Source organism: Mus pahari, chromosome 2, assembly GCF_900095145.1.
Source record: "Mus pahari chromosome 2, PAHARI_EIJ_v1.1, whole genome shotgun sequence".
Taxonomy (NCBI): Eukaryota; Metazoa; Chordata; class Mammalia; order Rodentia; family Muridae; genus Mus; species Mus pahari.
In genome coordinates this window covers 65779553-65804784 of record NC_034591.1, presented here as the reverse complement: position 1 = coordinate 65804784, position 25232 = coordinate 65779553, and the positions used below count along the sequence as shown (strand labels likewise).

General features: G+C 39.4%; 1 protein-coding gene across 1 annotated transcript in view; it reads right to left on the bottom strand.

Moving 5' to 3' along the window:
• Cntnap2 (contactin associated protein like 2) overlaps positions 1-25232 on the bottom strand; it is a 2102194-nt gene that overhangs the window by 268475 nt on the left and 1808487 nt on the right. Inside the window, exon 16 of the mRNA XM_029535530.1 lies at positions 25059-25229. Within this exon, the coding sequence (XP_029391390.1) occupies positions 25059-25229 (171 nt within the window). The remainder of the gene's footprint in view (positions 1-25058; positions 25230-25232) is intronic.

Here is a 25232-nt window from a genome sequence, read left to right as displayed (position 1 = left end):
TATCAAACATGAATGACTGCCTTTCCAGGAGTGTTGATGATTGTTTTTGCTATTGTTACTCCTTTTCTCAAAGCTAAATAAGTTACTTGGCCACTGTTTCGTGAAGCCTGGGTCAGAGAGAAAGTACGTGCAGTAATACTACAGCAGGCAGCAGGAGCTTCAGGTTTATAATGGCTTCTCTTGCCCCTACCCCAAAGTCCCATGGATCAGCTGGACAGGTGCCGCACATGAAGCAGTCTGCACAGTGGAGGGACCCTATGCTTAGAAAACTGTGACCATTCAAAGGTGCTGTTAGTAAACCTGTTTCATATTTGGATTTGGAGAGGCACTGTTCATTATTATCCTGGTTGAAACAAATCTAGCCTCTGCCTTGGGAGAAGACATCATCTCTGTCTGCTAAGGATGTTAGCCACCCTCATAACCTTAAAGAGATAACAACGCTGCCATGCCTCCTCCTCAGAAGGCAGAGAGAAATGGAGGAACAGTGGAGAGCTTTCTTTTGCCAATTAGTTACTCCTCTTTATTTGTTTGTTGTATTTGTTTTTTGTTGTTGTTTTGTTTTGCAAGAATGAAAGTGTTGTTAGTTTCAGCCTTCATGGGAATGAGAGGAGCCCCATCCCAGCCACCAAGGCTGGGTCTGCATCTAACCAAGCAAGTGTGGCCTCTTCTTGCTCCTGCCCATTTAGGATGGGACATATCCTTCTCTTCCAGCCAATGAAACAAGATAGGAATCTTTGGGGAGAGGTTCCTTAGCTCATGAGAGTCATAGGGAAAAAATAATCCTGTTTCTGCTCTTGATGGAGGTGGAAGTTTGTGAGTACTAAGATTGTTAAAACCATTTCACGAACACTAGGCACACTGAGGAGAGACAGAATGACATGATTTCTCCCAGTCCTTGGTGACATTACCAAACTCTTAGATTATTCCCAGAGTTAAATACCTCAGAATTTTCTTCTTCTATTTTTTAAGTTAGTAAATCTTTTTAAAGTAACTTTTTACAAATTAACAATATTATGTGCATGTGAGTCCAGGTGCCTGCAGAGTGTGCAGGTGAGAAATCCTCCGTTGTTGGAGTTACATGTGTTTGTGAGCTGATATATTTAGTTTCTTTAGAGTCTTTGTATCCAGAACACGGCTGCAACCGGTGATCCAGAAAACCCACGTCTGTCAAATTCCAACATTCTGTAACAATCTATAAGAGATTCTAAGAAATAAATGAAAAGCTAGTTGTTACCATAGTTTTAGATACTGAATCATCACATGGAAAAAAGAGAACCACTGAAAGAAATGGCAGGAAGCACTTCTGCACATCTTAGTGATTTGCACAACAGTGAGCAGAACAAAGCCCTGGGTAGCTCTTGCTGTAGCTCTCTCCTTCCATTGAAGCCTAATTCCAGCAGGTGGCGCTGTTGTGTACTCATTCTAACTCCACAAGCAAAAGACTGCAGGCTTACAGTGCTGAGAGAAACGCATCTACTTTCCACAGGGGAGCCCCTTGGGCTGAGTTCTGCCGGTATGTGAGGCAACATTTAGACAACAGATGTGACGAATTAGTTGGGGATAGCAGAGAAAAGACTGGGAAAGGTTCACATAGCACGAAGAACTGTTCAGCTACCACTGTGATCTCTCGTCAGTTCTGAGATGAACTCCAAAGAGTGCCCCTGTAACTGAACTTCACTTGATTCATACAAAGAAACTGATCATTGACGCAATAGACAATTTAGCCTCATGAAAAACTCGAGAAAGCCACGAGAAAGGATTGGGGTGCGTGTGAAAATCAGGTGGGGTTCAGAGAGAAGAGAAGAGACTAACTGGTCCCACCTAAGGCCAGCTGCTCCACTATGTGAGCAATCCTTCTTGGTTAAGGGTGCCACCCTAGCCATATCCCCTCTCTGTACTGCTGCAATCCACAGGAGGATGCTCACAACTCTCTCTTCTTCACAGTCTCATCACCACAAAGCCCCCACCCGTGTCCTTATTTACCCGCCAGTTTCATTTCTCCTTTTTCTTGCAAAATGCCTTGAAAGGAACTTCTTTCAGCGTATCTGCTCTCATTTATTCCAAATCTCATCATGTAAGGCTTCCTCTCTAACCAGGTGAAGTCGCTCTAACTTTAGGCACTATTGCTTGCTCTTTCTGTTTTAGAGGTTTAGCTTTTTTTTTTTTTTTTCTTCTCAACCCACAAGTCACCATATTTAAAATTCCATCTTTAAACATTCTATGTTAAGTAGCAAATACCTCTGAACTCCCCTTCCCTCTTCATCTTGATTTTAAAGATGAAAATGTGTGTAACTATCTGACAGCACAGGCATGTGTCCATTTTTGACTTCCCTACAGCAGCAGATTTCTAAGTGGTCATTTTTCTCTCCTTAGAACAATGCTTGTCATAGAGCACACACTTAATGTTTTCTGAAGGAATGAGTGAATGAACAGGAGGCAGTTACAGTAATGGGACCCCAAAGAGGAAAAATTAGGCATTTTTAACATCACTGAATACTTGGAATGATACCTAGTATTCCACAAGCATCTTATCTAAGAGCACAAAGTAATTCCCTCATCCTAAAACACCATAGAGTAGCTACATCTGTATGAAACAACTGTCCCTCAGTGTTGTCCCCAAATGCAGACATGGGTAAATACCCATGTCTGTATTTGGTTATACCAACTGATTCTGAGGTATCCAGTCCTGGAATCCTGCTTTAGGAAACTCTAGGATCTCACATTTTCTTCTGGCTGATCTACTAGTATGCAGGGACCAGACAGATTTAAACAACTGTGTAGCCAAGAGTTTACTTTTTACCCTTCGTAGTCTAGAATACAAGGATGGCTATCAGAGCTGAGAAGGGGGAGGATTCAGGGAATAGACAGAGGGTAAAAAAAATTCTTGAAATAGGAGAAAGACCTTTTGATGTTCTATATAAGAAAACTATTATCAACAATTAATTTAATATTATAAAACAGCTAAAAGAAAGTACTTTGAATGTTGTCTCCAGCCTCCACACGGACACATGTATGAGGTGATAGAGATGATGTGAATTGCTTCTACCTAGCCATTATACATTACATAAATATCAAAATGTCACACTCTGTGCTATATGTAGGCATCATTGGTATGTATTAAAAATGTAGTTTTAAAAACCTCATAAATTTTTATACCTAATCTTTCTCTGAATGACATCTGGGCTTTGCCCTTGGCTTTGGGGAGATGATATCTAGGTCCTCCCTTGGAATGTCCTAGCTGGTGAGAGTTTCTTTGTTTGCTTGGGATACTTGAGTTACAGCAGATATGTCAACATTAAGACTTACTAGGGAGCCCAGTTATTCTAAATAGTATCTAACTTTTTCAGATATGTCAGAAATTCTATGTGCTAACATTGCAATAAGGGCCAGGGCACTATTTGTCCCCTTTAAGAAGAACAGTTTCCTCCTAAAAGAATGGAATCTACCTCTGGGTGGAAGCCTGCTGTTGTATTGTTCTTCCCTTAAGAGTTGTTTCTCTTGGGTTGTTCATTCATCTGGCCAAGGGACCACTCCTCAGGAAGACTGATTCACCATAAGCCATGTCAAGAAGTTGTCAGGAATGATTACTCTGTTAATGGGTTTGCCTTTGTAAAATTCTCACCTCCAGTTGTAGTCACTTAAAGAGCCAAAGCCATTATCTCTGCATAAGAGAGCCGAGAAAGACTGAACTCTGAGGCTCAGGGAAGTTCCCTAGGTTTTCAGTACCCTATATATCTTGTCACACACAGATCTATAGGAAAGAAATATGTCCCTTATTCCACAGGGAGAGGGCGACTTGAAATTCAGTCTCTGGGGCTGTTCCCTGGACTTTGTACACTGTGTTCTTCCACTTGTCTATGTCCCATCTTTATTCTTTCCTCCTAACAGCAGCCGTGAGCACAGAGGCCTTTTATAAGTTCTACGAGTATTCCAGAGCATCATTGAATCTGGGGTAGTTGTGTGAATCCATGCTTGCAATTGATGTGAGAAGTGTGTGTAAGTTTACGGAAACAATTGTCTTTGTAATTTGTCAGTTCTAACTGCATAACTCCCAAATTCTCAGCACTTCAATTCAGAAACACACAATGGATGGGCCCAACAACATTAAAAACTAAAGACTTCAGAGAATGTGCTTCAACCTCCAATCTCACTCTGGCTGTCTAGATAAGGACATCGAGGCCATGAGCCATTAGAATGCAGTAATAATGAAATATTGAGATTTTGTTTTCCTAACTCCATTGCATTGGTTTTTGGACCAATATTTTTTCTTTTAGTTTTGTCAGTTTGTGAATGTGGAGAGGTTTAAAGCCATCCATACATATTCACAGCAGAAAAAAAAAGGTGTTAAACACATCTGAAATTGAACAAGAGCCAGGAAAATTTATTTGAAGATTTTTTTTTTGTTTTGGAAATTCTTCAAGGAAATAATCCAAGCTTATGAATCAATGTTATAAACTTGCTTTAAAATCTTCCATATCCTGATAACCTCTTGAGTATGAGAAATATTTCTCTTCATGTACCTTAGCCTTTAAGCTTTTTATTGTAGTTGAAAACCTGACTTCACAAACAAAGGTATCTGGAGAGGAAAGGGAGTGTGAATGAGACGCCATCAGACAGGCAGAGGCAGAGTGCTGCCTTGAAAATGCAAAGCCTTTCTAATTTTAGTTTCCTCTATGCATTTAGCCACCTCTGAGAATAACTTTTTGAATATTAATGGACCTATGTGATTCAAAGATAAAAATCAATCGAAAATGATACATGACTTGAAACACTACCACATGGCTGGTGTAGGATAGGCAGTGAGTTTCTGATATCCCCTGGATGGAGTGGGCAGAGGCATCAGCACTGGTCAGAGAGGGTCCAGATGTGGAAGAACGATGGAAAGCCCAGGTGGTGACTCCAGGGTTATAGTGTTTGTGATGGAGGTGGATGCAGCTTCTACAGAAAAACAGTGAACTAGATGCCTAAAGATTCCCCAGGTACAGAAAACTGTGAATGGAGAGGGTAGGCACCAGGGAAGTGTTCATCTTGGCACTATCCAGTTTTTTTTTCCCAAACAGAAATACTTCCTGAAAGATACTTGTGTAGATAAAATAATGGATAGTTTGTGAAGTTTGTTTAAGGTTATATCAGAGATAGTAGGCTAATTGGAGAGTAGCTTTGGAGAGTTCAAGTCAATGGGATCATGGGATTTGAGGACCTAGAGAGGTAACCCCACCAGGAGCTGAAAGGGCTTGAATTGTGAGAGACATTAACAGAGAGAAGAAGAGACAACACAGAGTTTATGAAGAGACAATGTTTTAGTTAACTAATTGACAATAACTTTTAAGTCACTGACGTGGATGGTTGTTCTGAGGTAGCTAAGTCACTGACGTGGATGGTTGTTCTGAGGTAGCTATTGGTAACGAGCAGAAGATAAGGCTGGGAACCCAAGATGAGAGGATGCATAGGCTTTGGGAAGAGATGGTTGCTGGTGAGAGCTGTGGATATGTCCACCAGAAGGAGGGTAGTGATCGAGCTGCCTGTTTCCTGGTTGCCATGAACTGTATTTTCACCCTATAGGTCACCTTTGTTTTGTAGAGTTCTTTTTCCCAGCCTCCACCCCCAATTCCAGAAAATTCTTTAAATACCTAGTAAGACTTGAGACAAGGTTTCTCTAAGAATTCTAAAAGTGTTAAATGAAGACATATATTCTGCATGCTACAGGCTCACAATGTAGTCAGACTTGTGCTTTTTTTTTTTTTTTTCTACCAGAGCACCAGATGTACTAGCACCACAGAACACAGCAGTGCTGGGTGGTGGGGCAAAGTAAAACCATGACATGAGGCCAACTCGGACTCTAAATGTAAATGCTGAGACATATGAGTGGGTGATAATACCAGCTGAAATGCCAATGTGGATGGGGGGGGGGAATCTCACACAACTGTACCTCTTGATGAAGAGCTATAGGCAATTAAGGACTATCAAGGTAGGGGGAATTGGTCTTCCCCATGAATGAGACTCCAATTGGCTCTCCATTCCTAAGTGGTTGGCACTAAAAATGTAAATCCCCCCCTCTCTCCATCCATCCATCCATCCATCCATCCATCCATCCATCCATCCATCCATCCATCTACCCACCCATTCATCCATCCACCCACCCACCCACACACCCACCCAGTTATCTCTCTTTCTCTCTCTCCATCCATCTACCTATTATCTATCTATCTATCTATCTATCTATCTATCTATCTATCTATCTATCTATCTTTATCATCCATCCATCTATGCTAATGGAAGCAATGCTAATGAAAGTTCTGTCTTTATTACGGTATATATATAATATTAGTTAAAGGAAAACAGGACAATAGAGAAAAATGCATGAAAGCAGAAGGTGGGCTTGGAGGTGAAGGAAGGGATGCAGTGTTGTAGAAGTAGAAAATGATAATAGAGATTTAAGATTATAAAAGTATAATATATATATGTATATAAAATATCACAATGAAACCTTTGTAAAATTAATAAATGCTAATAAAATGGAAAAAGTTCCTTGTGCTTGTGAACTACTACCAGACAGACATAACTGATCTGAATTATTTTGTTAGATTTTACTGGTTATGATTATTTTAATTTGCTTTTAATCTTAAATCAGTATTGGGTATTAGAGGAACCTAGGGGTCATATGTTAAAAATGGTAGGTCTTTGAAGCTCAGTATGGAAGTTTCCTAGAATAAGCGTTCCCTGAAAGCTGTTTGAAGAGTGTGATCCTTGAGGTCATATATTTCCACATCTGAGAAATAACAGAAAGCACTTCACAAATTCCCGATGGCTGTTATCAACCAAACACTGCTTGAACAAAGCACTCCTTTGGAAATGGAAACTGTTAAATAATGATAATGACAAATCACAAACCACTCTTGGCTTCTGACTGTGACTGCTGAACACATAGCTTTCCTGTATATATTGCATAAATAAATATTTTGTCTCCCTGAAGTCTGCACATATAAACACAGAAGTCTTTTAGGACCAGCTTGTACAATGCTCAAACGGCCATATTTATAGTTTTTGGGTTTTTTTATGATTTAGTGAACTAGGGGGACATGAGTTTTTCCTAGAATAGTTATTTTGAGAGAGAGGTTTCATGTCTGTTTATGCTAGTTACCAACTTCTGCCTCAGGATGGCTCCACATACTTGCACCAAGTATACTAATGGGGGAAGCTTTGGGAAAAGGCTCATCCATTAACAGCATGGTCCTACTGGGTAGTCTTCCATTGCCCTTTCCAATTTCAGTCTCCTGTGCCATCATTCCTCCTTCCCTGTTGCTTGTTGCTGTGACATAGAAGAAGAGAACCCTCTCTTCTAAACTCTAAGGTGGAAAACTGATGAAGGAAGACATTCAATGCTGTCTTCTTGCCTCCATATGCCGGTTAACATACACAGTGGTAGTACGTACCAAGATGTGCAGTATAACATTGTACAGTATGATGGAGAATTAGGAACAAAAAGAAGGATATCAAAGTTTGTAAATTCTTTTAAGATTTAAGGTCATATTTTCTTCTAGAATTTCTCAGGTTTCATGTGGAAGTCTTTGATCTATTCTGAGTTGATGTGTATGCAGAATGATTGCTATGAGTTTAATTTTATTCTTCTACATGTGGGAAGCCGCTTTCCCAATACCATTTGTTGAAGATGCCGTCTTTCCTCCAGTGTGTACTTTTGACTTCTTTTTCAAATATCAGATGGCTGGAACTTGACATACTCATATTTGCATCTTCTATTTTTTGATTGATCTACATGTCTGTTTTGTGATAGTATCATGTTATTTTTTTTTTATTACTATAGCTTTGTAGTTTAGCTTTAAGTCTGGTACAGGGATTTCTCCAGCATGTTCTTTTTGCTCAGAATTGTTTTGGCTATTTGGGATCTTTTGTACTTCCATGAGCAATCTAGGAAGAATAACCTCAATTTTTAAATGTCTTTCTCAATGTCTTCCTTTAAAGATTTAAAGTTTTCATTATAGAGGTCTTTCACATCTTTGGTTAGGCTTATTTCTAGATTTTTTTTTTTTTTGAGGCTACTGTGAATTCAAATGTTTCCATGGTCTCCTCATCATGCTTGTTATTGGCATACAGAAAGACTAGTGAGAAGTTGATTTTTGTGGCCTGTCACTTCACTGTCTGAAAAAGTGTTGATCATTTCTAGAAGTTTTCTGGTAGACATTTTGAAATCTCTCATCTATAATATTAAACTATCTGCAAGTAGGGATAACTTGACTTCACCTTTCTCTGTTTGTATCCATGTAGTTTTCCTCTGCCTTACTGCTCTAGCTAGGGCTTCAAGTACCACACTGAAAAGGAGTGAGGAGAATGCACAACCCTGCCCCATTCCTGATTTTAACAGGGCTACCTTAAATTTTTCTTCATTTACGATGATGTTGCTTTCTCTGACATTGATTACCCAAGGAATGCTCCCGTGCCAGCCAGGCATGGGAAACCTTCCTTTAAGTTATTGGTTTGGAGAGTACAAGAGATTCCCCAAACAATATAGGTTATTGTCAATGCATTTATTTGCCTTCAGGAACTTGAAGGTCAGACTCTGTGACTGACGATTCCACAGTTTGAACAGATGACTTGGAAGAATTGAGCTGGAACTGACCTGGAAGTCTCCATGAAGACTTGCTCTGATACTACCAAAAGGTGCTATGCGAGCTGCCAATGGAAAAAGCAATCAATAGTCCAATTTCAATAATCCTATATGGCTTTAAACTTATGAACCACAACGATAAGCACCCCAACAAGGTAATTGCCAGTGCTGCAACAGTAGCACTTTTATCTTGGGGGTAACCAAGAACAGCCCAATTAAGGACCAATCCTCAATAAGAGAGGACTAATACCTGGTAACTATAAAGTTAGCAATAACCCAGGACTGAAAAAGTCATAGAACCTAGAGGAAAACATACTACTGCCATCTTTCCTAAGCCAATATAATTTCTAACTCCATCTAGATACTTACCTTTAACCTCACAGATCAGGTAGTTCTCAGGTTTTATTAAAGAACCTTCTTTTTAGGAGCAGGAGAAAATTATTCCAGTGATCCCCAACTTGTCAAATTGTAGAAAATAAGTGAGAATGGGGTGCTCATCCCCAACTAATATATCTACAGTCCTTACAGCTAAGGCATGGGAAACATCGTGGGGAGGGGAGAGGAAATATTGTAAGAGGCAGAGAACCAGAATATCTGTTGTGAGATAACGTCTTCTAAAAACATGACAGAGAAGTCGTACTCATTAAATCTCAACAATATAGTTGCATAAACAAGACCTGCATGATCACAGCACACCAAATGACACATGAGTGTGGATGGTGGAAATTTCACAAGGTTTCATCCCTAGATTATTAGCAGAGAGAGGGAAGATTGGTATTCTCCAGAGATGAGCTTCTGCATAGATTTTGAAATCCTGAGTGGTGACCCCTAATCACATATGAATGTAAGTAACATTAATGGACAAAGAAGTTATATGTGTATGTGATGTAGTAATAATTAAAGAATAAGTTATGAATTTGAGTAAGAGATGGAGAACACAGGGGCACTTGAACATAGAAGAATGTGGGGTACAAATGATGTAAATGCAGTGCTCAGTATGACATTTAAAAATAAATTAAAAAATAATTCAGCTACATGGATTTGCTAGTAAAGGGAATACTTGGTAGTTGAGGTGCTGTTCATTTCGACAATCATTTTGAATCTATACTTCTATTTGTTGACGTAATAATACATTTATTTCCATTCAGGAGGCCAGTGACTAACAGGATATGCTCTAGAAGACCTTAGATTAACATGCTACCAGTCAATAGTAATTCTTGAGAAAGTCTACTACAGAAATATTAGTTTTATTTTGCTGCTGTGTTTTAAATGTAAAATTTAATTCTTTCAAACTATACACTTTCCTAGACATTTGACATAGCTCTTGCCTTTAGTTAAAAAATGCCTATTCTAGAGGTTTAAAAAATTGATATAAAGTATGCTTTTAACATATTCTTACATGAAAATTGGGTTATAAAAAGATATTCCTCACATAGTCTCACTTTTGCAAAGAAAATGCTATAAATGAATACAAAATATTTAGAAATGTAGGCACCAAATGGTAGTTACAATATATTATAATACAGAATTATAGTTCTTTAAAAAGTCCCCTTTGCTTCTTTGGTTTTTTAAATCACTTGACAACATGGAAACAATATTTGTATACTTTTAAAGTTACAATCTAATAATTTTCACATCCCATTGCAAAGATTGGTGGCATTTTAAGCAACTTAATTTTATCATTTTAACAAGCATTTAATCAGGGCAATTAGTTAATCAAAATGCAGAGAACAAGATTTCATTTAAATCTAGACCCTAGGGGAATTTTAAATGAAACCATTTCTCTATACTTCTTTCTAATTTTTAGAGAATTAAAAAAATGGTTAAATTCTACTATGAAATATGTTTGAAATCAAAAGCAATGTTTTTTTTTTCTATTAAATTTGGCTAAGAATGTACTAGGGATGTGTTGTAGCTCAGTTGGGAATGTGCTTGTCTGTCAGTCATAAATCTTGGGATCTCAAGTAAACCAGGCCCCATAGCCCAAGCTGTAATCCAACATGTGGGAGGGGGAGGAGGAGGCAGAAGATCCCAAGTTTTTGGGCTACATGAAACTCTGCCTCAGATAAAAGAGCTAAAAATAAGGGCATGCTATTTTCAGAGTAAAATCCTCACAGGTCTTTAGCCAGCGTGTTCTAGTGTTAAACTAATGTATACAGGAAGCAGAACGTGGGACGAGCATAATTCACTGTTATAATTACACTCGACAGATATGCACCACTTCTATTATTCATGGGCTCTGGTTGCACTCACCCAGAAAGACTTCATAGAATACTAAATATCTATACTCTTCATGAGAAGTAATTTGGAATTCGCATTAGTTCTCATCAGAGGAATCAAATTCAAAGATGCAGAAAACCAAATTTGATCATCTTGATACTATCCACAAAGACAAGAAAAATGAGTAATTTCCTAAGAGGCCCTGGGTCTAGTTAGCTCCTCTTGTGAAACTGAACACAGATGTGTGGAGGGTCATTTTTTAAAAAACAGAGACATATCTCTGAACTGTTCTTAGGGTTTTGGCTCTGTGATTTCTGGTTGCATATGTGTGTCTTGACTAATCTCCCCAGTTTCTGTTTCTTATCCTCTCCTGGAAACACGCCTGCATTTGTGTTTGTATGCCTGCTGACTTAGTGTGAGGCAAAGGCTACATCATCGGGAAGCCTACTTGGATTTCTTCAGATGAGGTTCAGGCTCACCTTCTGGATGCCCTAATATCTAAAACTGTTCATTCTTCCTGAACTGTGTATCTCAGTTACCCCGCATAGCTACTATGTAGGCAGGAGCTGCATCTCAGCTCCCAATTATCTAAGTAGAGTCACCTGACAAGTTTTCAGCACTGAACCAAGAGAAAAAGAATGTGTTAAGACAAGAGAATGGAAAAACAAACAAACAAACAAACACAAACAAAAGAGAATATATCTCATGGACATCTATTTTTGTTTTTGTTTTTGTTTTGTTTTTGTTTTTTGCTTTTTAACCTGCCAACTTAATTTGCATGTTTTTAGGCAGGGACACAGTGGGACCACAAAACAGAAGGAAGTTGAATTTTGTAATCTACCCTGTAGAATCATTTCACAGACCAGTGAGTGGCAGTTAGATAGACTCCTATCAAGTCAGTGAAACCTGGGCGTTTGTTACAGCAACTTACTTAGTTCCACAATAAGAATATTTCTTATTTCTAGTTCTTTTATGGCTTTATCAAAATTTTTCCATTTTTAAAGATGATACTGCCCTACAATATTATATTATCCTCCTAAAACAACCAGAATTTTGATTGCATGAAATTGATATGATATTTTATTTCCAGTAACAGTTTTTGAATGAGAAAATACAATATTTCTTTAAAAATTGAGGTTGTACTATTATATTTAAATGGATGAGTGAGATTTGTTAGACATCAGAGAACAAAGAGGAGTGACTGGGAGCCAAGTGACAGCCCATGCGACAGGGACATGATCCTGAACTCATCTGAGCATTCCTGGTACTTACAGTGTTCTGAATATCATAAAGGAAAATGAAAATTCCCCACATTGACAAGTGTGTTGGGTACAAGCTTAAGATTCAGAAACACGCAAAGCAATTGGTTTGCTCTTCAGAATTGCCATTCTAGGACTCAAGACCTTCAGACCCTAGGACTTACCTCCATTTGGCCCCTGCAGTTTAGAGGCTGATGTTCATGATTGATTATGGAATTCAGTGCTGTATACAGTGTTGTGTGTGCAAAAAATAATCCTGTGTTCTGAACACCCAACTTCTAGAATTCATTTTCATGATTAGAAAGTACCTAGACTAGACAATCAAGATAAAAATGATAAAACGGATATGATTGAGATAGATATGGATGCCCTTTTCTTGAAATATTAGGAACATGTTTCAGTCATGACTTTAGTCTAACATGAGATTATGAAGAAAGCTAAAACTAGGAGCATTGTCTTATCTTCCCAGTCATTTTGGAGGCTGAGGCAAAGAGAGTTGGAAGTTCAAGGCCTTCCTGGGTAAATGTGTGAGACTGTGTCCCCCCAAATAGAGAGGGCCTTTATGTAACTTGATACTTAGTAGCCTGTGAGAGGCCCCTGCTTTCATCTGAAATTGCAGGTAAGACTTTTAATTTTCTCTATCCTCTTGGGACTGTTATTAAAAGCTATCTTTTAATATTAGTAAGTATCTTTAAAAGAGATAAATTCTCCAACCCTGCCATTTGTAATCTTTCTGGTTGACCTCAGTGGGCTAATGTTTCCTTCCATTATTTCAATGACACAATGTTTTTCTCATAGCTTGTGAAAAGCTTCACACTGTTGTACTTATCCTTAGATCTCTTTGGCCTTTTGAGATATTTCTTGGTTTCGAGTTGTTTTAAGTAATCTATGCCAGTCACTCACTGTATTAAAATGAAGCTCGGCTCCTGATTTATTGTATCTTCTTCTCTTTTATTTTAAAACTAGCTTTGAATTAATTGGTCCCAAGCGTCATCCTTGGCTGCATCAGCTCCCTGGCATTGCTAATATATACTGGCTGACTATAGCACTAACCCTTCTCTTGAAGGTCTTGTTTTTATGAAAATATTGAGCCTGCAGAGACACTATTGACTCTTAGAATGGCAGATGGAAGGTGCCTGACCTGATTACAGTTAAAATTCGCACTACAGTCCCACTTTCCTCACTAATCCACACACTTATCACTGAGCAATAATGACACAATGTTTCAATGTGTTTCCTATCTCTACCTCAGCATGTGGGAATTCACTTTTGGTTTATCCCTTAGTTACCCTATGGTCTTCTAACTGGTTGGTCATATGCAAGGTGATGCTAGTTATGTTTTTGGTGTGTGTGTGTGTGTACACTTTAATGTGCCATCTTGTTTCAAAGGGAAAGCTCTTATGAGTTACCATATGTAGTAAATAATGGAGAAAACATTAAAATCAGAGCCAGTGAGGTAGAAGTAATAAGAGACAACTTATACTCTGTCTAGACAGACACTTTAGGAAGACACTAACAAATGTGCCTGCTATCTTCCAGACAATGCACCAAAGTGTCTTACAGAATTTTACATTTTTTGGAAAATGAAGACTCTCTTATTTCTATTTTGTCTTTTAAATAATGATGAAATGAAAATGGAATTTTTTATGTGCTTAGGAAGGATTGCCTAATCCAGGAAGAAGAGAGAATTCTAGAATAGGCAAACCCAAAGTAAGTCTCAGGAAGGTACCAGGGAATGCCAGTAGTGGAAGGTAGGCAAAATCAGGTGGGTGAAATCATCCAGTGCAGATGGGTAAGGAGCATGCGTGCTGTGCAAAGAAGGCTAAGATTGAAGTTAAAGCTTTGGTCATCAAGCTTGTTGGTTTGAACATGATCTCACAAGGCATGAGAAACCCTTGTGACTTACAAGAACAGGAGCACTGTGATCAGATTTGTAGAAACTGGGCTGTGTCGGGGAAAGTGGGTGTAAAGAGGAAGGCACAAGATGGAAGCAGACACATTATAAGACATCTTGAGACAAGAGTCCAGGTATGTCAAGGGACAAAGCCATCATGGGAGACAGAAAAAGGAGTGTGAAGTTTGAGGAGGTTGGTAGAACTTAATGATGACTTTGCTTTTCAAACCTGAGTAATTAACATGTAATGAGTGATGTGCACAGGAGAGGGCTTTGAGCAGAGACGATGGCCTTTTCCTTTTCATATCTAGGGGACAATTTCTTTTGAAGTTTATCTTTGTCATCCCAGCATATCTATAACACACATGAAAAGAGCTTCCTTATCAGTTAATAATAGTGAAGTCTAGAAAAATACAATCCATCTACATCTACTGATTATTTGTATATACATCTCCCAATATTGATGTGCAAATAGCTTTAATAAAGCATATATCTCAACTTTAATTTAGGCTAAGAATTAGAGAATTTTAAAACATCTTGAAATGTTGTAAGTAAATATTTAATTCCTTAAATGTGTAATCCTTTTTAACACATAGTAATGACCAGTGCAGAGGTCTTTAGATTTTGAATCTTTAATACAATTAGAAGCCACAGCTAGACTTGTAAAGGAATAGAAATGTTCACACACATCCTAAATTCATGCCCATAGCCTGGGTTGGCCCCAACAGTTAAAAGTAAGAATCCAGGTACAAACACCTGTCTTTTATTAAACAACAAAACAAAACAAAAACCTCATAGTATTTTAAGAGGCATACCAAATAATGTCCTATCACCTACAGCCCACCCAGATAAGTGGAATTCCACATTCCTCCCTTCGGCATGCATGAAGCTCTTTTTAACATCAAAAATTGCTCCAATTCTGAAGTAGTGGTAGATAAATTGCCATTAATTTACTGCTTCTGATTCATCACATTCTACATATTGCAGAGTAATTTCTTCTGTGACTTCCTAGAGCATGTGTGCGGCAGAAGGCAGCATGCTGGAAATGAGCAGTTTTCTTTAATACCCCTTCCTGAGATTAGGAGGCCATTAGACTGCTGCCTCCACACTTTTTTTTTTGAGTAAATCTGTCGGTTAAAGGCAGACTCTGACTCATCCTGGTATCTTAAAAAGCTCACACTCGTCCAACATGGAAGCTTAAGGTTTTACCATAGCTTCTGACCGCTGCTCGTATGATGTTCAATAATCATTCCCTTCCAAAATCTCATCTTTTTCATAAATTTCCCCTGAAATTTTAAAAATACCTTCTTTTGCCTTAAAAAACCCCTTTGTTTTTAACTAACACTTCCCTCTGCTCACTGTAGTTAGTTCACCTTAACAGGATCCTAATACACACTAGCATTGCCTGGCTAGCCCCAGGGTCCCTATCCTGGGCCAGGAAGTGGTTGAGCCACTCTTTCTTTCCCTGTGCCCTTTCTATGGCTCCAGTCTTCGTTCAGTGTTGCAATATCCTTTTGTTTAGAATGCTTCAATAACGCATACCCATTGTTATCATTAACTTATTGTATTTAAGCAATCCAAATTATCATATCTGAAATCATTTGACTAAACTGTGTGCTTCTCTTTTCTTATGTGTAGATTATAAATAATTTTAAAAATGAAATCTCAAAGAACTGTATCATAAAACTTTAGAACAGTCCCATTACTTAGAAAGCTTCCAACATTTTTTAAAATTTATTTATTTATTATTATTTTCTTTTTTTACATTTCAAATGCTATCCTGAAAGTTCCCTATACCCCCACCCCACCCCTGCTCCCTTACCCACCCACTCCCACTACTTGGTCCTGGCCTTCCCCTGTGCTGGGTCATATAAAGTTTACAAGACCAAGGGGCCTCTCTTCCCAATGATGGCTGATTAGGCCATCTTCTGCTACATATGCAGCTAGTGACTCGAGCTCAGGGGGTACGGGTTAGTTCATGTTGTTGTTCCACCTACAGGGTTGCAGCCCCCTACAACTCCTTGGGTACTTTCTCTAGCTCCTCTATTGGGGACCCTGTGTTCCATCCAATAGCTGACTGTGAGCATCCACTTCAGTGTTTGCCAGGCACTGGCATAGCCTCACAAGAGGCCGCTATATCAGGGTCCCTTCAGCAGAATCTTGCTGGCATGTGCATTAGTATCTGGGTTTGGTGGCTGATGATGGGATGGATTCCCAGATGGGGTAGTCTCTGGATAGTCCATCCTTTCATCTTAGCTCTAAATTTTGTCTCTGTACCTATATCCTTTCATGGGTATTTTGTTCCTTATTCTAAGGAGGAATGAAGTATCCACACGATGGTCATCTCCTTCTTGGTTTTCCTGTGCTTTGCAAAATGTATATTGGGTATTCTAAGTTTCTGGGCTAATATCTGCTTATCAGTGAATGCATATCTAGTGACTTCTTTTGTGATTGGGTTACCTCACTAAGGATGATATCCTCCAGATACATCAATTTGCCCAAGAATTTCATAAATTCATTGTTTTTAATAGCTGAGTAGTACTTCACTGTGTAAATGTACCACATTTTCTGTATCCATTCCTCTATTGAGGGACATCTGGGTTCTTTCCAGCTTCTGGCTATTATAAATAAGGCTGCTATGAACATAGTGGAACATGTGTCCTTATTACCAGTTGGAAGATCTTCTGGGTATATGCCCAGAAGAGGTATTGCTGGATCCTCCAGTAGTACTATGTTTAATTTTCTGAGGAACTGCCAGACTGATTTCCAGAGTGGTTGTACAAGCTTGCAATCCCACCAGCAATGGAGGAGTGTTCCTCTTTCTCCACAACCTCGCCAACATCTGCTGTCACCTGAATTTTTAATCTTAGCCATTCTGACTGATGTGAGATAGCTTCCAACAAATTTAGTATCCACGTTGTCATGAGTAAGTTTGTCTCCTTTACTAGAGAAGGTATCTGGTCCTCTTTCCTCGCCCTAGGGTCTTTGTATCTTCTCCAGCACCAGCATGCAACAGGTGCTGAATTAAGTGATGTGATACTGGGAACATAGTTATGATTACTGCCATGGTCAGAAGAGGGGAAAAGCAGCTTAGAGGAGTCAGGATATTTCCTTAAGGAAAATGCTATCGAAGTTAATGCATGCCTGTGGTTGATAGTGATGGACAAGGTTCTACAATCTGGGGTTTCTAGAATATCCTTTAGTAATCTTTTCTTTTCTTTTCTTTTCTTTTCTTTTCTTTTCTTTTCTTTTCTTTTCTTTTTCTTTCTCTTTCTCTTTCTTCCTTCCTTCCTTTCTTTCTTTCTTTCTTTCTTTCTTTCTTTCTTTCTTTCTTTCTTTCTTTCTTTTTTCTTTCTTTTTTTTTTTTTTTTTTTTTTGGTTTCTCGAGCAGAGTTTCTCTGTGTAGTCCTGGCTATCCTGGAACTCACTCTGTAGACCAGGTGGCCTCGAACTCAGAAATCTGCCTGCCTCTGCCTCCCAGGTGCTGGGATTAAAGGCGTGCGCCACCACTACCCAACTAGTAATCTTTTCTTAAAGTATCATCTTCTGGCTATTTAAAAAATACTAACCAGAGCAACAACAGCGGAAGGTCTGGTTTGCACGGATGCCTGGCTGGTGGCTTATGTGCCTTCCCTTCATCTGACCATTTTCCCCATTGCTTTCTGGTACCAGGATGCTCATAGTTGTCAGCCATGCTGATCTCCTCAAAGGACCTCATTCCTGCCGTCTTTCCATTTGGGCCTCTGATCTCTCCTTTGTGGCAAGATTTTCCCTGCAGTTTATACTCATGTGTCTTCCATCTTCAAACGAAAGGATAATACATAAAATAATTTTCCTTTGAACTCCAAGACTATTTCCACTCACTTCATTGATGGCTTAATAAATTTGGTTTTTGCAATCCTGAGGATCTAACCTATGGTCTTGTACATGTTAAGCAAGTGATCTGTGCTGAGCCATTTCCCCTGCATTTTGTTACTTGTTGATACTGATGTGTCCATGTTAAGCCTAACAGTCACTTCCTGTTATTGGTTTAGGGGCTTCTCAGCAGTAATGTAATCTATTAAATTTTTATTCATCTCAAAAGTGGAACAGTTTTGTTGTTTTTGTCTGTCTTATGCCAGCTCTTTTCCATCCCTGAACTTGGATGACTTTTCACTGTTGTATGTCTTGCCTCCTTTCTCTATATCTTTGTTTTTAGGTACTCTCATCTTTACCAAGTAAGTAAAATTCTCTTTTTCTCTACATCATGCTCCATCACTTTTCTGTGATCTTAATACAGGTCATACTCCTTGTCTAATGCTATAGTGTGGTTTTACCCTCTGAAAGCCCATGTGCTGGAGGCTTAGTTTCCAGTTGTTGTGGGAGACCTTAAAGAGTAGGGCCTGATGGGTGGTCCTTAGGACACTGAGAGCATGCCAGTAGAAGGGAATGTGGGGCCTCTGGAGTGAGTTTTTAAAGATGAAATAGGAGGCTGAGCCTGACCCTGAGCCTTTCTCTGACTTTCTGTTGGGATAGATCACATTTGCTCTCTCAAGGATAGCCATCATTGTATCTAACATAAGCTACCCAGCCAAGAGGGGCTCTTGCAAGAACCTGAACCACACCAATTGGATTTTCTCCATCAAAACATGAGCTAGTAATGTACTCAAAAGCTCAGGCTTCCTCAGACATTTCATTATAAAACACAGACCAATATGTCTCATTTTTGCTAATTGTTCTGATGAATACCAGTCTGCTCATGTTACAGCCCCACTTAGTGTAACTTTCATTTTCAAGTCAAGCCAAATTGTGGCCCAGAAAAGAGAGCACTGGGCACTAAACTTGCCTACCTTCTAGCTCTTATGCTTCCACTCCCTGATACCTACCCTGCCCCTCTCCCAGCCCGACTCCTTTCTGAGTCTCATGGCTCAGTATTCAATATTTTCTTTCCTTTGGTGTTATCCTGAACCGCCCTTCCTTTCCAGATTCCTGCTTTCCCCTCATCTTTACCTTATCGACTCTTGCTCATCCATCAAAATTTAATTAAAGCATTACATTCCCTGGGAAGAACCTGTCACTCCATTTGGCTTTAATATTCTCCGTGAGCACTTGCAGGCAGTTGCTGTCTGTTGAGAGAGGTGAAGCACTGTCGTGGCCACAGGGATAGCTCAGGGGCAAAAAGTTGAGGCCAATCCCTAGCTATGTACTTCCTAGCTGTGTGGCCATCCTCGCCTTCTGCCTCAGTTTCCTCTATTGTAAAGGGCATGTGTGAATGGTATGTCTACTTTCAAGGGTTGCTAGGACGGGGCGGGGGATGATTTGTATAAATAATCTGGCTCAAGGCCTCAGACAAAATTACCTAAGAAGACTGAGTTGGCCTGTTAATATACAGCCACCCATTTTCTTGCCTGCTGTACAAATGGCCACATCTGTTAAAAGAAGAAAGTGTATTTTGAGCGTGTTCCCTCAGCCCTGATCACAGTATCAGAAGCCTAGTAAACTCACTGAATAAATGAATGAATAAACATGAAATTGTAAGTGAGAAGGAGAGTTAAATTTTTACCTTAACGTGTGCCTAATGAATAAGATCGCTCTGACTTTATCTTGTGTTTTTCTACTTGTGCAAAGGATGTGAGGACATCTCATTAACTTGTGGTACACAAGCTCACTGTTCTCTGAGTCAAGAATCCTCTACTCTTGACAGAAGGGCACAATGTAGTTAATTAACGGGACTGCTATTCTGGAAAGCAACATGTAGGCATACACTGTGACAGAATCCCTCTGAGACACACGAAGAGAAACAACATTTAAATTCCCATCAGAAAGCCTAACAAATGAAATGGGGAAGAGGAGATGGAGTGTAAGCAAAGTTTGCCTGCAGAAAAACACCATTTCTGAGCCTCCTGATAGTCAGCTACCAGAAGGCTCTTCTGAAGGGTTCTTCACCTACCTACCAGAAACCTAATAAAGAAAAGTTGAAATGAAAAAGTGTGACCATCGAGTTACTAGCAAGTGCTAACCATGCCAGTTTTCCCCTTCGTGTTGTAAGTAAGATTGAATGAAAAAACCAGATGGATGCACATTGTAAAGTACTAGGCTAAGAGAATGACAGACAACTTCATACATGTCTACTGCAGGGATCTTTTAATCCTATCTAGATGCACATACTCAAACTCTACTAAGCCCAAAGTCACTCCATCCTATTGCTTATCTGCTGAAGTCTATCGTTTTCCTGCAGCTAGTCACCAGAACTGTCAACCCTGTAACTGCCCCCTCCAAGAAAATTTAATATATTGTTTAAAATACTCAATTCTTTTCTTGGGAGATGTCTTTCTATCTTGTCTATTTTAATTCATATTCTTGGCAACCAACTGATATGATATCATTTGGTGGATAATCTTCATTATTAGTTTGACTGTATTAAGTGGGGTGTACCTATGTATGCCTGTTATGGTTTCAAAACCAATTAGTTTTCTGTATATTGCTCTTATTATGTTCAGGTATGTGCCTCGAATTCCTGATCTTTCCAAGCCTTAACATGAAGGGATATTTTATTTTGTTGAAGGCTTTTTCAGCATCTAATGAGATGATCATGTGATTTTTTTCTTTGAGTTTGTTTATATAGTGGATTACATTGGTGGATTTCCATATATTGAACCATCCCTGCTTCCCTTGGATGAAGCCTACTTGATCATGTTAAATGATCATTTGGATACGTTCTTGGATTTAGTTTGTAAGAATTTTATTGAGTATTTTTGCATAGATATGCATAAGTAAAATTGGTCTGACATTCTCTTTGTTGGTTCTTTGTGTAGCTTAGGTATCAGAATAACTGTGGCTTCAAAGAATGAATTGTGGAATAGTTTGAGAAGTACTGGTATTAGGTCTTTGAAGGTCTGATAGAATTCTGCACTGAAACCATGTGGCCCTGGGCCTTTTTTGGTTGGGAGACTTTTAATAACTGCATCTATTTCCGAAGGGATTGTGGCACTGTTTAGATAGTTTATCTGGTCCTGATTTAACTTTGGTACTGGGTATCTGTCTAGGAAATGATCCATTTCATCTAGATCTTCCAGTTGTGCTGAGTATAGGCTTTTTAGTAGGATCTGATGATGTTTTCAATTTCCTTAGTTGTTGTTGTTATATCTGCCAGTACCTGACTAAGACAGATGCAGATACTCACAGCCAATTATTGGACAGACCGTGGAGATCCCAATGGAAGAGTTAGTGGAAGGGCTGAAGGAGCTGAAGGGGATTGCAACCCGATAGGAAGAACAACAGTGTCAAGTGACAGGATACCTCAGAGCTCCCAGAGGCTAAACCTCCAACTAAAGAGTATACATGGACCAGTCCATAGCTCCTGCTACAAATGTAGTAGATGACTGCCTTATCTGGCATCAGTGGGAGGAGAGGCCCTTGGTTCTGTGGAGGCTTGATACTCCAGGAAAATGGGATGCCAGAGGGGTGAGGCAGGAGTAGGTGGGAGGGTTGGGGAGCACCCTCTTAGAGAGGCAAAGGGGAGGGGAATAGTATGGGGGTTCATGGAAGAGAGACCTGAAAGGAGGATAACATTTGAAATATAAATAAATAAAATGATTAACAACAACAACAACAATTAGATCTGAGGGCTCAGAACTAACGAATGCATTAATCTCTTGATGGATCATAATTTGATCGCACTGTTGGGAGGTGGGAAAAATATATAGGAGATTGTATTTATGGAAGGAACTAGGCCACTGGGGCTGCCCTTGGGGCTCTATCTTGTCCTGATCCTTTTCTGCATGCCTTTTCTCTTCTTTCAGGTCAATTCAAGTCAGCAGCTTCCAGGTGACACAGGTTCTTTCTGCTGTGATGTTCTGCCCAAGTGGGGTCACCTGGCCATACAGCCAACTCTATGAAGTCTTGAGCTGAGATAAGTCATTTCCCTTTGAAGATGTCCTCAGGCATTTTGGTCACAGATAACACAAAAATAAAAATACCTGTCCTTGTGCTTTTACTCTTTGCCTTAACAGTTATATAAAATTGGTGGGAACTTGTGTTACACACTCAAGACAGCTTAGTTCAGCCTTTTTCCCAAGCTGCAACACAATCATTCCAAATGAACATCATGAACTAATTTGTGCCTCTGTTTCTTTTTTTTTTTAAGAGTTGACAGCTTCACAGGAGCACCACTTCTTACTTTCTTTGAAAAGGTTTGTCTCACCTACACACGTCTGTCATCACCTACTGCACAGGACACACTAAGGCACCTTTGAACTCTGGTGGAGATGCTCAAAGAGATGCTTTCTACTGTCTGCTGGTCAAGGGTCTTTAAAAAAATATTTTCACTTTTAGTGGCTTTTAGAAGGAAGGTACCGGAGGCTCTAGAAGACACTGTTTCAAGCCTGCATCTTGAAGCTCCTGCACATCTTCACCCCATACAAACAATATGACAGAAAGGTCAGGTATATGACAAATTGGAGGCTGTAATTCACCTTCTGCCACATTTTTGTTATTGTAGAAAGACCTTCTAGGAAAGAACCTTAGAGCAGTAGGTGAAGAACTAGGCTTACAATCCAAAGATCTGTAGCCTTTGAAATCATCTCTGAAGATTTTCCTCAATAAGAAATAAATGAAATCCTTTGATGATTGAGGAGAGCCAATGCAATCTCTGAACTAGGATTACTCTCCTGCTTCCAAGACATGACTATACAAAACACAAGGAGGTTAAATAGTCAGAGAACCCAAGGAACATTATAGAAACATACAGAACTTTCCAAATATAGAGCTGCCCGTTTGTAGGCCATGGGATATTTCTAATATGCCCTCTAACTAATATGGAAGTAAGAACATGGTTGGTTAAATTAATTTTAACTGAAGGAAATGAAAAATCTCATTTTAATAATTATGAACCCTAATTCAGTGGAGAGGGCATTTTAATCAATAAATTAATTACTTTTAATTCTAAGGCCAGACTACTTTCAGTCTTCTTTTTAATCGGATCTTGTCTATGGTGAAAACTGTAAGTTGCTCATGTCTGTTGCAGTGAGAACAGAGGCTGGGGTTAAAGTAAGGGGAAGGGTTTGCATAGGAAGGTCTGGACAGCGAAGGAGATGAAAAGGTGGCCTGCAGTTGAGTTTGAGATATCTAAGCTTGATAGAGAAAGGGAAGAAGAGGGTTAGTGATGACAGACCAGTTGTTTCCATGCCCAAAGCTCTGGAATGACAAATTTATCATCCTTTCCTAGAGTCTTGCTTCTCACGAAGCTGATTGTAACAGACTCAACAATAAGTAAGGATGGCTTCTAACAATAAGCTGCTTAGGAGACTATCTCAGACTACCAGCTTGACACGAGGCAATCAAGAAAGACTGTGGCTATGCCTTAGTGGCTGGGATACAGTTCACTCTCTGTCATGGTAAAGCTACAGCTGATTATGTAAATATGAAGATAAAGAGAGCATAGTATAATTAGTGACACCTGAGGTACCTGCAGAGTTCAAGTGTAGTATTGCTGGCCAAATGATTAACAGACAGCTATTGACAGTCAAACTAACACGTTTGGAGTTAGAGATGAACAGTAAGTGAACAACATATGATCATTGCTATGGCTGATCCAGGGGGACAGGAATAGAGCATGTGAGGCCTCAATGACTGACTCAGTCATAATAGCTCAGAAAATTAAACAACACCAATAGGCATTATTTCAGCCCTTGTCTAGCATCTGTCACATCCCTGTTAAGTCCCCTGCCAAGAAGTTCAATAGTCTTTTTCTCTCCTGGAAGCCTCTTCTATTCTTGGGAGTTTCTGTTATGTTCCCCCAATTTCTTGCTATTCCGTTACTCTTAGTAAAATTTGCTTCTGTTGTATATAATCTCATGAAAGCCTACATCTTTAACCTTTTTTTGTATGAGACAATAGATTTGGAATCACTGTCTCAGGTTGACTTTTGTGACATCTAAGTGCCTAGTATCTCAAGACCCTGGTTCTAGCACTACTGGGCTGAGAAAGATTCTGATCATACTGAAGAACCCTACATTATAACGGGAAACCTTGCAAAGATAATTCTAGTACTTACTACATACTGAAGCAAATTCTCCACGAATGTCTGTATTCCATTTTCAGAAGTCTCCCAAAATTGGCATCATAATTTTATATAATTCAAAAATTGGGATTCAACATGATTAAGTAATTCAATCCTAAATTTGGATTTGAATCTGAGACTCTTTCTCAAACACCTTCACCTATTTTTCTATGTTGCAATCTACCATTTAAAGTGAGAGCTCAGTGAGATTTCAACAGAAAAAATGTTTATCCGAGATTATCATTTTTAAATGGTGCATTGCATATTTATAAGTACAAAAAGAGAGAAACCTTAGATATACTGGGAAATAGCTTTGGGATTATTCTTGGAACAGAAGCATAAGCTAACAGTAGTGTAGAGAACCTAAAGGGCACAGATGCAGGGAGGAAGCCAGGCTGACATACTCAACAGGAGGCTGAGAGCTTGCAGAAGACTGGGTTTAGAGTCTTGTGCAAGCTTTCCACTTATCTCAACAGATAGAAGAGTCTGAGAGGTAATCACGTAACCTGGAGTTCTGCATATTATTAATGTATCCTAATCTGAGGATACATGGTCCTTGGTAGAGCAATACTTGTCTGTGAATCTGCCTGGCCTTTCTTCCCACAGAGGCAATCCTGAAAGTGGAACTCCACATGGTTGGTGGGTACAAGGCCAACTGGGCCTGACTTTTCATTTCTGTATCCTTGCCTAACCAAATTATGACCCTATACTTTTTGGAATGTGTGAATGTAGAACTTCATTGAAAGAACTGAAAGATGGGTCTGTGGCTGCCTCGGTCACGTTGATATCTTTATTTGCTCCCTCCATCTTCCTTCATGTTGATGCCCCTACCTTCTGTCTTTCAGGCCAGTTTACACACCTCTGACTACTCTTGACCAATTTTCTTGGAAAACAAGCACATTAAGCAAGGAGCCTTATTGAATGCTCTCCCACCCCTAGTAAAGCAGCATTGTCTCGTCTTCCCTGCCAACTATCTGTGACCGCATCTCTGTACTAACATGTTGACAGGAAGTGAATACTCACACTTGAGCTCCAGCTTGATGAAGTCTGTGTTCCCCAGATTTTCCAGAAATACTCCCCTGGGGATTAACGTCTTGAAGTAGAAAGAAATGTCAGCACTTGTTTCCCCTTGGAAGGTAGAGAAGTGCAGGTAGGATGATGGGTTTGGGAAGGAGGCAGCATTCCAATAATTTCCTG